The sequence below is a fragment of the Trachypithecus francoisi genome, unplaced genomic scaffold (genome assembly GCF_009764315.1).
Source record: "Trachypithecus francoisi isolate TF-2019V2 unplaced genomic scaffold, Tfra_2.0 Contig00652, whole genome shotgun sequence".
NCBI lineage: Eukaryota > Metazoa > Chordata > Mammalia > Primates > Cercopithecidae > Trachypithecus > Trachypithecus francoisi.
Window position 1 is genome coordinate 12,652 of NW_022680797.1, and position 12,983 is coordinate 25,634.

At 51.9% G+C, this 12,983-nt stretch overlaps 2 protein-coding genes across 6 annotated transcripts in view; one reads left to right on the forward strand and one right to left on the reverse strand.

Moving 5' to 3' along the window:
- Positions 1–750: 750 nt before the first annotated feature.
- Positions 751–6,834, forward strand: LOC117087414 (spermatogenesis-associated protein 31A6-like). Its single transcript, XM_033217554.1, is given in 5 exon segments — positions 751–995; positions 2,091–2,148; positions 2,735–2,795; positions 3,050–4,594; positions 4,596–6,834. Coding segments are annotated over 5 exon segments (4,065 nt in total). The 5' UTR covers positions 751–764; the 3' UTR covers positions 6,766–6,834.
- A 1,395-nt stretch (positions 6,835–8,229) lies between these two features.
- LOC117087424 (ankyrin repeat domain-containing protein 18B-like) overlaps positions 8,230–12,983 on the reverse strand; it is a 46,582-nt gene continuing 41,828 nt past the window's right edge. For all 5 annotated transcript variants that reach the window (XM_033217604.1, XM_033217586.1, XM_033217596.1 and 2 more), the window contains one exon: positions 8,230–9,487. The gene's annotated coding sequence lies outside the window, so the exon portion shown is untranslated. The remainder of the gene's footprint in view (positions 9,488–12,983) is intronic.

Below are 12,983 nucleotides of genomic sequence, written 5' to 3' on the forward strand. Positions count from 1 at the left end.
TCCGGTTGACATCACCTGGCGCATGCCTAGCTGGTCTGCACCTTCCTGGGTCGCCGGCTGCATTTTCGCGTGCCCGGGAAAAGTTGGGGGATGAAGAACCCGGAAGTGCACCATCTTGCCTCCGTTCATCCAAACAGGCGACAGAGCGAGACTCCGTCTCAAAAAAAAAAAAAAGTGAGATAGAAATAATTTTTTAAAACTTACTTTTCAAAATTTGCAAAACTATGTAAGTGTAAAAGAAATTTACATTTTGTCCCTGGATTGATATAAGACAAAACATTGTGTGGGAAAGCTAGAGTTGAGGACGAATGAGATTCTGAGAATAAAAATCCCTGGTACATAGCCAAAATTTCAGGGTCAACTTCAGATTTTCAAGGGCCATAAAATAGGTAACCTGAAGCTACCCTCTCCAACAGATAAAAGGAACCAGGTAATATCTGTGTTCCAGGGAGAAAATACAGAAAATTGGCTGAGTTCTATCACTGACAAAACTTAGTGGGAAGGAGGGATCTGGAAGGTGGGAGGGAGGAGGGATCCCCGGCTTGGAGGGTGGGGAAGGGCTGTGCTTCAGCCTCCCCATCCCACTGCCCCTACCCCTCTCGCTGTCCCTCCCCATCCCACTGCCCCTACCCCTCTCGCTGCCCCTCCCCCTCCCACTGCCCCTCCCCCTCCCGCTGCCCCTTCCCAACAAAGGAGCCCTTTGTGATGTGAAGGCCCCAGCTCTGTGATGCAGGCCTGGGCCCCAGTCCCTAGTCTCCACGGGGATGCCCAGAGCTCAGTTGCTTGAAAGCAACTCATCTATTCACATGGAGAATCTTCCCTTTCCTCTAAAACTACTTAGTGCCTCATCGCTAAACGCCCCCAGCTCCACACCATGGGTGTTGGATATCTTCCTCACCTTGGTGTTTGCCTTGGGGTGGTTCTTCCTATTACTCCCCTACTTCTCTTACCTCCATTGTGATGACCCACCCTCACCATCGCCGGGGAAGAGAAAGGTAAGGAGCCCTCAGTCCGGACCCACAGAGCTTGATTTTCCTTTCTTTTTATTATTAGTTCCACTTTTCCAAATCCAGTGGAGAGACTTCTGCCATTGGAAGTCTCAGGAGAGACCAGAACATCATCTTTCCAGGGAGAGGCAGGGCAGCCAGGGTTGGTAGGGGTAGATCATGTACTGGGATTTCCATCCCAAACTCTGAGTCCGTTTGTGGGGGAGCGCAGGAGGCCTCAAAACAAAATCAAACCTGTGGGCTCAGCGCCAGGACCGGTCATGAGACGGGGGAGGTCTCTGTCCGAGGCCAGACCCTGATCCCTGGCTCATCAGCTCCTGGGGCAGGTGGCTCGGGGCCCAGTCTCCTCTGTATGGGGTGATCTGGGGGCTGTGCTGAGCCCCCGAGGGCCTCCCACCGGGGCCTGGCGTCTCCTCTGGTTTCCTGGGAAGCAAAATGCTACCTGACAGCTCAGCAGTGCCTGCGGGCCTGAGCCTGGGTGTTCCTCGAGCAGAGGAACAGGGATTGATGGTCTCATATTGAAAATCCCTTGTGTGTGTGTGTGTGTGTGTGTGTGTGTGTGTTTTGAGACTTAGTCTTGCTCTGCCGCACAGGCTGCAGTGAAATGGAGCGATACCGGCTCACTGCAACCCCTGCTTCCCGAGTTCAAGCTATTCTCCTGTCTTAGCCTCCTGAGTAGCTGGGGATTACAGGCACCCGCCAAGACGCCAGGCTAATTTTTGTATTTTTAGTAGAGACGAGGTTTCGCCATGGCCAGGCTGGTCTCAAACTCCTGACCTCGGGTGATCCACCCGCCTCGGCTTCCCAAAGTGCTCGGATTACAGGCGTGAGCCACCGCGCCCAGCCCCCCTTCCTGTTTTTCTAAGAAGAAAAGCAGTTTGTCATCCATTTAAACATGAGTGGGAGGAAGCACACAGAGCTCCCTGAACGAGACAGAGCCATGTGGTTCGTGAGGGCACCGTGCGGCGGCTGGGCTGGGGGCGGAGATTGAGAGCCGGTCCTAGCTCCTCTCTCTTTCTTGTCTCCCAGTGTCATCTTGTCTCCCCGCATCATCTTGTCTCCCCGTGTCATCTTGTCTCCCAGTGTCCAGTAGGGCGGAGAGGGAGGCCCAGAGGCAGGATGAAAAACCACAGTCTGAGAGGTAAGGTTCTGCCAGGGCACACCAGAGTTAATTTGATGGCACACCAGTTAATTTGATCTCGTCTGCCCCAGAGGGAACTGACTCCCAAGAAGTCAGTTGAAGAAGCCTGAGGCGGGGGCTCATAGGAAGGAAATCAGAACCCCCAGTCCTTCTCAGATTCCGTGCCGGAATGAAGCCTTGGTGGGCCAGGGACTGGGCCTTACCCAGCAGTGGGCAGTGTGTGTAGTGGGGAGAACAATGCCTGCCTGGATGGGAGGGTGGTGAGGGGGCCTCCTGGTTCCTGGGAACAGCTGTTCAACTCCGCTAAGGCTGATTCCTCTTTGAGACCACCCCAGTCCTTTCTCCCCACAGGGCAGTTGTGAGGACTGTGGGGGTGGGAGGGTCCATGTATGGAAGCCCTTTGTGAATGACAAAGCCCTGCCCGCCATGCCTTGCTATTACCCTTGGGGCCATGTGGCTCTGGACACAGATGTGCGGGTTCCAGGGTCTAATTCCCCATGGTCTTCCCTAAAGAAACATGTACTCATCCTCCTGTGAGATCCCAAGCCCCTCCTGCACTGCCCTCACCCGGTCTCCTGATTTCTAGCTTGTAGAGCTTGCCCAAGAGGCCTGGAGGAGACTTGGGACCTGTTTTCACAACTGCAGAGGTGAGGCACTTCCCATTCCCTTCATCCTTCCTACCAGGGCTGGGATGTGACCCCAGGGCCATAGGCAGCCTGGAGCTGACCTGGGATGGGGAGACCAGGGGGACAGAGGATGGGAGTAAAACCCTGGGGCAAGGGGTAGCAGGAAAATTGGGCAGTCAGGATGTGGGGTGGTGGAGGGGCTGTGACCCGAGCTCCCACTCTGTCCCTGGCCCTACCTGCTCCTGGCTGCAGCTAGTGCCTCCTGTCTCCTGCAGCCTCCTGGGGCCACATCCTGACAAAGGTGACTTTGGTCAGCTCTCCGGTCCAGACCCCCCAGGTGAGGTGGGCAAAAGAGCACCTGATGGAGCCTCCGGGTCCTCTCATGAGCCTGTGGAAGATGCTGCTCCCATGCTTTCCCCGTTAGCTTCCCCGGATTCTTGAACCAAGCATCCTCAGGATCTGGCCTCCGCCCCATCACCAGGCCCAATGACCACCTCAGTCTCCTCCCTAAGTGCCTCCCAGGCACCAGAACCTTCCCTTCCCCTAGAACGCCCCTCACCCAAGCCACCTGCACTTTTCCCTCACCCACCACACACCCCTGATTGTCTGTCTCCTCCAAAAGCTTTCCCTGCTCCTCCCCTGTGGGACTCCACTCTGATAATTCCATCTCACTGTGACCCAGTGGCACTTCCACTGGGCACCGTCCCTCAAAGCTTGTCTCCATGTAAGGATTTGGTGGCTTCCGTCCCAGCCATCTCAGGCCTTGGCGGCTCAAACAGTCAAGTTTCTGCCTTCTCCTGATGGCAGGAGACTACCAGAACCTGGTGCATCTTCAACTCGTCAGTCCAGCAAGATCATCTTTCCCGCCACCCACCAGAGACCTGTCAGATGGAAGCTGGTAGCCCAGTTTTACTCAACTCTAATGGCCAGAATGTCATGGGTATACAAGTCATAGAAAGAGCCAAGGTCAACATTTCGGAGGAAAAAGAAAACGGTGGATCATTTCCAAAACAAATGAGCCCAGAAAAGCACTTGAATTCTTTGGGGAATTTGGTTTAATCACTGGGTGCTGAGCAGGACCCCACAACCCCAAAACCCTTCTGGAACATGGGCGAGAACTCCAAACAGCTGCCCAGTCCTCAGAAACTCTCAGATCCTAGGATCTTGCAGGAAAGTTTTCAGAAGAATTATAGCCAGCTTTTCTGGGGCCTCCCCTCTCTGCACAGCGAATCCTTGGTGGCTAATGCCTGGGTCACTGAAAGGTCTTACACTTTACAGTCTCCTCCTTTCTTGTTCAATGGAATTTCCAATGTCTGCCCAATTCAAAGGGAGACTACAATGTCCCCACTGCTTTTCCAGGCCCAGCCCCTGCCCCATCTGGGGCCCGAGTCCCAACCCTTTATTTCATCCAGACCCCAATTCCGGTCCATACCTATGGCTCAGGCCGAGGCTCAGGCCCATCTTCAGTCCTCTTTCCCAGTCCTATCTCCTGCTTTTCCATCCCCGATTAATAACTCTGGAGTAGCTTGCCCTGCATCACAGAATAAACTGCAAGCTCTCTGCCTACCTGAAACTCAGCACCCTGAATGGCCTTTGTTGAGGAAACAACTAGAAGATGGGTTGGCTTTACCCTCTAGGGTCCAAAAATCTCAGGATGTGTTTAGTGTCTCCACTCCTAACCTTCCCCAGGAAAGCTTGCCATCCATTCTGCCTGAGAACTTTCCAATCAGTCCTGAACTCTGGAGACAACTGGAGCAACACATTCAAAAGTGGTTCATTCAACACCAGGGCAACCTGGGAAGGATCCAAGAGTCTCTGGATACAGCTTCAGGACGAATCGTCAGGGACAAGTCAGGCCAAGGGCAAACCCAGGCCCTGGCAGTCCTCCACATCCACAGGTGAAAGCAGCAAGGAGGCACAGAAGGTGAAGTTCCAGCTGGAGAGGGACCTGTGCCCACATATGGGGCAAATTCTGGGGCAGACCCCGCAAAATCTATCCAGGGGCATGGAAAGCTTCCCAGGGAAGGTTCTGGGGGCGACCTCTGAGGAGTCGGAAAGGGACTTGAGGAAGCCCTTGAGGAGTGACTCGGGAAGTGATTTATTAAGACGCACAGAGAGGAATCGTATAGAAAACGTCCTGAAAGCCCACGTGGGCAGGAATTTGGGCCAGATGAATGAGGGCTTGCTCCCTGTGAGTGTGCGTCGATCCTGGCTTGCTGTCAACCAGGCTTTTCCCGTGTCCAACACCCACGTGAAAACCAGCAATCTAACACCCCTGAAAAGTGGAAAAGCCTGTGTGAACACAGCCCAGGTGCTTCCCTTCCTTGAGCCGTGTACTCAGCAGGTGCTGGGAGCCCATATTGGGAGGTTATGGGCCAAACACAGGTGGGGTCTACCCCTCAGGGTCCTCAAACCCATTCATTGCTTTAAACTGGAAAAGGTTTCGTCCTTGTCCCTTACACAGCTTGCCGGTCCCTCCTCAGCCACCTGTGAATCTGGGGCTGGCTCAAAAGTTGAGGTGGCCACGTTCCTTAGAGAGCCACCAACGGCAAGTCTGAGAAAGCAGGTGCTGACCAAAGCATCTGACGTGCCAGAGAGTCTTCTGGCCTCTTCCCCTGTATGTAAGCAGTTCCAGAGGGCCCCGCCAGGGATCCCATCTTGGAATGATCATGGGTCCTTGAAGCCTCCTCCAGCTGCACAGGAGGGCAGGTGGCCATCTAAGCCTCTCACATACAGCCTCACAGGCAGCACCCAGCAGAGCAGGAGCTTAGGAGCACAGTCTTCAAGGGCTGTAGAGACCAGGGAGGCAGTGCCACAACCCAGAGTCCCCTCGGGAACCCGTATGCTGGCAAACCTCCAAGCCACAAGGGAGGATGTGTGTGGTTTCGAGGCTCCAGGGACCAGCAAAAGTTCTCTACTCCCTAAAATGTCTGTCTCCCAAGATCCAAGACAGCTGTGTCTTATGGAGGAGGTTATTAGTGAATTTGAGCCTGGAATGGCCATGAAGTCAGAGACCCAGCCTCAAGTTTGTGCTGCTGTTGTGCTCCTTCCAGATGGGCAAGCACCTGTTCTGCCCCTTGCTGCAGAGAATTTGGCTCCTTAAGTGCCCCAGGGCCATCTCCAGAGCATGCCTGCTGGGAACATGCAGGCTTCCCAGGAGCTATGTGACCTCATGGCAGCCAGAAAGAGCAACCTGGGGCACAGGGAGCCCAAGAACCCAAACTGTCAAGTCTCATGCAAGAGACAAAGTCTGGTATTTCCCCCTACTCACAAGAGTGAGAACTCTAGGAAGCCCAACTTAGAAAGACATGAAGAAAGGCTTGAAGGATTGAGGACTCCTCAACTTACCCTGGTCAGAAAAACAGAAGACACTCATCAGGATGAAGGTGTCCGGCCATTGCCATCAAAGAAACAGCCTCCTTCAATAAGCCACTTTGGAGAACACATCAAGCAATTTTTTCAGCGGGTTTTCTCAAAGAAAAAAAGCAAGCCAGCACCAGTCACTGCTGAGAACCAAAAAACAGGAAAAAACAGGTCCTGTGTGTACAGCAGCAGTGCTGAAGCTCAGGGGCTCATGACAGCAGTCGGACAGATGCTGGAGGAGAAAATGTCACTTTGCCATGCACGCCAGGCCTCGAAGGTAAATCAGCACAAACAGGAGTTTCAAGCTCCAGTCTGTGGGTTTCCCTGCAACCACTGGCACCCCTTCTACTCAGAACACAGCAGAATGCTGAGCTATGCCGCCAGCAGTCAATGAGCCACTCTCAAGAGCCAGAGTTGTCCCAACACAGAGAGACAAATCAGAGATCAACAGCCCCTGAAAAGTGTCCGGTGCAACAATGAGCAATGGGGCCTGCAACATCCCCAGCTCTTGCTCCCCAAGAAAGCTGTATCCCCAGTCAGTCCCCCTCAGCACTGGCCGAAGACACCCGGTGCCTCCAGCTACCATCACCACTGTCCCAGGCACTGTCTTCTTCGGGGAGGTATCTAATTTGGTCAGTCACAAATTCTTTTTTAGCCTTCCTTAGAGAAAAACAAGTCCCCAAGAAAAAATTCACTCTTGTAGAGAAAAAACATTTTCTCTCATGTTAGTACACGCAGAACATTTAATATTCCACAATATATATGGTTTTTTTATTCACGAGAGGGTGATGGCTTTGATTTGTGCCATGCTTGGTGTGGGCTTGGTTTCTAGAAGCAACAGGACATGGATGGGTGCTGACAGTGATGCTGCAAGCCCACCTTCATCGTGAGTTCCTTCACTGAACCTTAGTAAGTTTCGGTAACACTGTCTTTACACAAACAACAAAAAATTCTAAAAACAAGATGAGAAAAACCTATGAAGAGCCCACTCTGAAATACCGTTCAACCCATCTTTCCACTACTTACTGTCTACCTCAAAGTTTATGCAGCTCTAGGGAGAAGGTTTGCAGAGATGTCACAGGGCTGAACATCGCCATGCAGGCTCCAGGAAGTGCCACAGCCCAGTAGCTTCATGTGTCACAAAATAGTGGAAGTTTGGGTGGGAGAGTGCTGGGCCCTGAGTTCAGAAGTGGGAGAAGCCTTGACCCTGGGTATCCTGGTGGAGAATAGATAATGCCTGCCCCTGGGAAGCCCCTTCTCTCCCTGACACAGGCTGGGATGGAGATGGGCCCTCTTAGCTCAGCCAATGTGTGAAGCACAGAGTCCCCATCCCACTGCCTCTCCCTTTCTCGCACTCTGGAGTGGCGGTGGGGACAGACCTTCCAGCTCTGTGCATGTGTAGCTGGGGGGTGGGGAGCCAGGGGGGTAGCCTTCATGGAGGCTGCTGAGGGCCCTGAACTCCCGTGCTCCAAATGAGTGAATGACCCTGCTCCTGGGTCACCTGCCTTTGTCTATCTCACCTATGTGTCTCTCAGCTTCAAAGTAGTTCTGGGTGAATGGAGCAGGGTATGCCTGTGTGTGCAGAGGCTTCTGATGGTGGGACTCTGTAGAGCTACAGGGGATGCAGACAGAGAACTGAAAAGGGGGTGAAGTGTGTGTGAGGGAGCCATAAGTGGTGCCGTGACCCAGGAGACTCTGACATTCCAACCCCTTCGAGAGGCCTAGAGGGGCCTAGTGGCTCATCCTGGCCCCACCCCAGGGTCCGGCCCTGCTCCAGCTCCCAGATCACAGACCTAGAAAACCCACATTTACCCCCAACACAGAGGGCCATATTAGCGAGATGGCAAAGTGGCAAAGTGAATAAGGAAGACGAATTTCTTAACATCTTTGATAAGCTTGCACAAATAACCTACTGAACTTTTTTTTGAGACGGAATTTTGCTCTTTTGCTCAGGCTGGAGTGAAGTAGCGTGATCTCGGCTCACTGCAACCTCCGGCCCCTGGGTTCAAGTGATTCTTCTGCCTCAGCCTCCCAAGTAGCTGAGATAATAGGCACCCACCACCACACCCGACTAATTTTTGTATTTTTGTAATTTTGTCCCGCTTTTCCAGGGTCAGCCAGGAGGGAGATTCCATCCTCCCCTCCTTATGTGTCTCCTGGGCTGAAACTTGCGGTGGACTGGGACAGGGATGGTGCTTCCCTCAGGCCCATTTAGGGAGGGGACTGGCTCCCAGCCTGGCACAGATCCTCAGCTTTGCCTTGGTTGCCTTAGAGTGAGATGGGTCAGTCAGTGCCCTGAAGGTAAAGGTAAGAGACTGTCCATGCTGTGTGGGAGGCTGGTCTAGGGATGGAGGACTTAACAGGTCCCCCCAGTCTGTCAGGCCTGGACAGCAGTGTCCTGTCAAAATCTCTGAGCAGGATCTCCCAGGTCCATCCAAATACCTGCTTTGTCCACTTTCGACTGGGCCTATGGGCACCACTGGGCATCCCAGCTGTCCACAAGGCCCTTGATAATGTGCATTGCACCTGACATCTCCCAGCAGTGCTCAGTAGCCCCTGCTGACCAGGTCCCTGCTGACCAGATCCTGCACATCAGGTCCTCCCTGACCACATCCTCACTGATTAGAACCCCATGACCAGCCCGACTAACCAGGGCCCCAGTGACCAGGACTTTACTGACCAGGGACTCACTGACAAAGCCTCACTGACCCAGTAATCAGGTCCTTTCTGACGAGGCCTCACTGACCAGGTTCTTACTGACCAAGTCCTTACTGACAAGACCTCACTGACCAGGTCCTTACTGACAAGGCCTCACTAATCAGGTTCCACCGATCATGACCCCATTGCCTGGCCCCACAGATGAGGCCCCACTGACCAGGCCTCCAGGGAACAGGCTACCACTGACCAGACCCCTACTAACCAGGCCTGAGGTGACCAGATGCCCCTGACTGTGACCCTAGTGAGTAGGACCCACTGAATAGGCAACCACTGCTCAGATCCCCGCTGACCAGGTCACCCCATAAACCAGTGCTACAAAAGCCACCACTGACCACGCTCTCTCTGAACAGGCCACCACTGATTAGGTTCCACTGACCAGGCTGCCCTGACCAGGGCCCCACTGACAAGAACCTCACTGATGAGGACATGCCCTGCTGACTAGGTCCCATGTGACCAGCCTCCACGGAATAGCACCCCTTGACCTGGTCACCAGTGACCCAGCCCATGCTGACTAGGTCTCCAATGACAAAGTCCCACAGCCCAGTTTTACACTGAGCAGACACCAAACAAGTGGCTGCCACTAGGTCCCCACTCACCAAGACCCCATTACTAGATCCCCCTAATGAGACCCTCTCTAAGCAGACCCCTGCTGACCACGCCCCCAATAAACAGGCCTCACTGTCCAAGTCCCAACTGACTAGTCCACTGACCAGGCCCACTCTGATCAGAGGCCTTCTAACCACACCAGAAGGCCAAGCGGCAATGAGATATTTCATCCGGCAGGAGTAGGAGCAAGACAGAGAGAGGAAGGAGGTACCACATCCTGTTATACAATCAGATCCCATGAGAACTCACTAGCAGGAGATCAGCATCAAGAAGATTAGCCACTGGTGAAGGAACCACCACCCACACCACTGCCCACTGTTTCCAGGCAGAAGCCTCCTGCAGAGGCAGAGCCTCTTGGGAAACTTCCACTATGGCAGTGCAGAAGGAAAATAATGGGCTTGGAGGCCCTGAAAGAACACATTCCTCCATATATCACAGCCTTGAGCCCGACACATCACATCCCCCCATATGCCTCCACTTCCTGGGCCCGACACAAACACATTCCTCCATACATCACAGCCTTGAGCCCGACACATCACATCCCCCCCATATGCCTCCACTTCCTGGGCCCAACACAAACACATTCCTCCATATATCTCAACTTTAGAAGAAAAACAACACCTGGAGAAGCTCCGATAAGGTTACAACCGTTTGTAAAAGCGCAGGAACCAATAAGAAGGCTGCTAAAAGTATAACTTAAAATGTAAACCAATTGTAATGCTGTAACCTAGAGAAATGCCTTGTTCCTCTGTAACCTGACAAGTCCTGTTTACCTCGAGCTATAAAAAGCAAGCGCACGCATTGTTCGGGGCCCTCTTGTATGTCGTAGAACGGAGGGACCAAGTTCGAACTTGCATTAAAGATCCTTGCCGCTTGGCTTTGACTCTGGTGGTCTTCTTCAGGGAATAAACGGTCTGGGCATAACAGCCCCACACAGGAGGCCACCATCCTCCAGACCCCAGATTCATAAGCCCACCAACAGCTCACACCCTCAGTATAGAAAACCTACAGACACTCAATTCCAGCCCAGCCCATAAGAGCAGACATGGGGGCTAAAGCCTGAAAAGCCACAGTGCACTACCCTAGTAGAGGTTTTCCATGAGCCTCTGCCTCTGCAGCAGGTTACTCCTCCTTCCTACCACCCACCACCCTCCCACCACCCTACTGCCAACCTACTCCCCACCCTACCCACCCCTTTTCCTTCCTACCCCAACCCCCTCCTGCCATGATTAAATCACCTCCCACCAGGTCCCACCTCGAACATTAAGGATTACAAGTTTTGGTAAAGAAACACAGTCAAACCATATTATTTGACCCTGATACCCCAGAATCTCATGTCCTTCTCACAGAGCAAACTACATTCAGGCCTTTTCAAAAGTTCCAAAAGTCTTAACTCATTCCAGCATTAACGCAAATGTAAAAAGTTCAACATCTCATCTGAGACAAGTCCCTTTTGCTTATGAGTCCCTGAATTAAAAAGGATGTTCTTTTCTTTCAGGGTGTAATGATGGTACAGGCATTCGGTAAACTTTCTCAATCCAAAGGGAAGAAATGTCCCAGGAAAAAAACACAAATAGGACCACAGGCCAAATGCAAGTCCAAAACCCAGGAAGCCAGTATCCATTCAATCTCAGAGCTCCAAAATCATGAAGAGAACTCACTGTCATAAGCGCAGCAATAAGGAGGTGGTGTTTAATCATTTGTGCAGGATCCATCCCCCACCACCACTTTTCACCCCTCACCCCCACCATAATCCCCTCATTCTCCCTACCCCCCACCTTCCAACCCCCACTCTCCACCATGATTAAATCACCCTCCTCCAGGCCCCACCTTTAACATTCCCCATTACAATTCCACATGAGTTTTGGTAGGGACACAGAGCTAAATTTTATTATTCTGTCTCTGGCTCCCAAATCTCATGTCCTTCTCACATTGCAAAATACAATGCCTTCCCTACAGCCCCCTCAAATCTTGTATCATTCCAGCACTTATACAAATGTCCAAAGCTTAAAGTCTTATCTGACACAAGGCTACAGTCCCTTAGGCCCATGAGCCTCTGAACTATAAAGCAAATTACTTCCAAGGTACAGTGCTAGTGCAGGCAATGGGCAAGCTTTCTCAGCTGAAAGGAAGAATTTTGCCAGAAAGAACAAAACACAGGACTTACAGGTCCCATGAAACTCCAAACCGAGGAGGATAGCCATTCAATCCTACAGCTCCCAAATCATCCTTTTTGAAACCTTGTCCCACATCCAGGGCACAGGGATGTGAAGGCTGGGCTCTGAAGGCCTTGGGCAGCTCTGCCCCTGTGGCTTTGCAGGGTTTATGCCCCATGGCTGCCCTCATGGGCTGGGTGGGTGTTGAGTGCCTATAGCTTTTCCTGACTGATGGTACAAGCTGCTGGTGGGTCTATGAATCTGGGGTCTGCATGATGGTGGCCTCCAGTGTGGGGGCTCCAAACCCATATTTTCCTTCTGCACTGCCCTAGTAGAGATTTCTTATGAGGTTCTGCCTTTTTGGGATGCTTTTGTCTGGTCACCCAAGCATTTCCATACATCTTCCAAAATCTATAGAGAGGCTCCCAAGTCTCTAGTCTCATAATCCATCCACCCAGTGACTTAACACTATGAGGAAGTTACCAAGGCTTCTAGCCTGCACCCTCTGAAGCAGTGACCCAAGATGCATCTGTGCATTTTCAGCCATGGCTGGAGCTGGAGCTGCAGGGCTGCAGGCAGCAGTGTCCTGAGGCTGCACATAGAGGGGAGTCATAGGACTGGCCCAGGAAACCATTCTTCTTCCTAGGCCCAGGGCCTGTGACAGCAAGGGCTGCTGCAAAGGTCTCTGAAATGTCTTCAAGGGCTTTTCCTATTGTCTTGGCTATTAGCACTGGGCTTCTTTTTATGCAAATTTCTGAAGCCTTCCTGAATTTTCTCCCTGAAAATCAGCTTTTCTTTTTGACCACTTGACCAGGCTGCAAATTTTCCAAACTTTTGAGTTCTGTTTTTCATTTAATATAAGAGTTGGGACTTGTTACAATGTAAGTCCCATCCAGAGGTCATTTTCTCAGTCACACATTAGAGCACAGGCTGTTTGATGCAGACAGGACATCTCTTAAGCTTTGCTTCCTAGAAATTCATTCCACCAGATATGCACTAAGTCAAAACCCTCAAGGTTAAAGTTTCACAGATCTCCAGGGCAGGGTCACGGTGCAGTCACATTCTTTGCTACAGCAAAATGAAAGTAACCTTGGTTTCTGTTCCCAGTGAGTTCCTCATTTTTATCTGAGACCTTCTAAGTCTGGCTTTCACTGACCATTTTCTTGTCAGCCTTCTGATCACAAGTATTTAACAATTCTTTACAAAGATCCAAACTTTTCCTCATTTTCCTGTCTTCAAAGCCCTTCAAACTCTCCCGATCTCTGCCTGCTACCCACTTCTGAACCTACTTCTACATTATCAGCTATCTTTGTCACAGCCTGGCAATGTGATAAAGGAAGACAAGTCCATTTTCAGGGGGAAAATT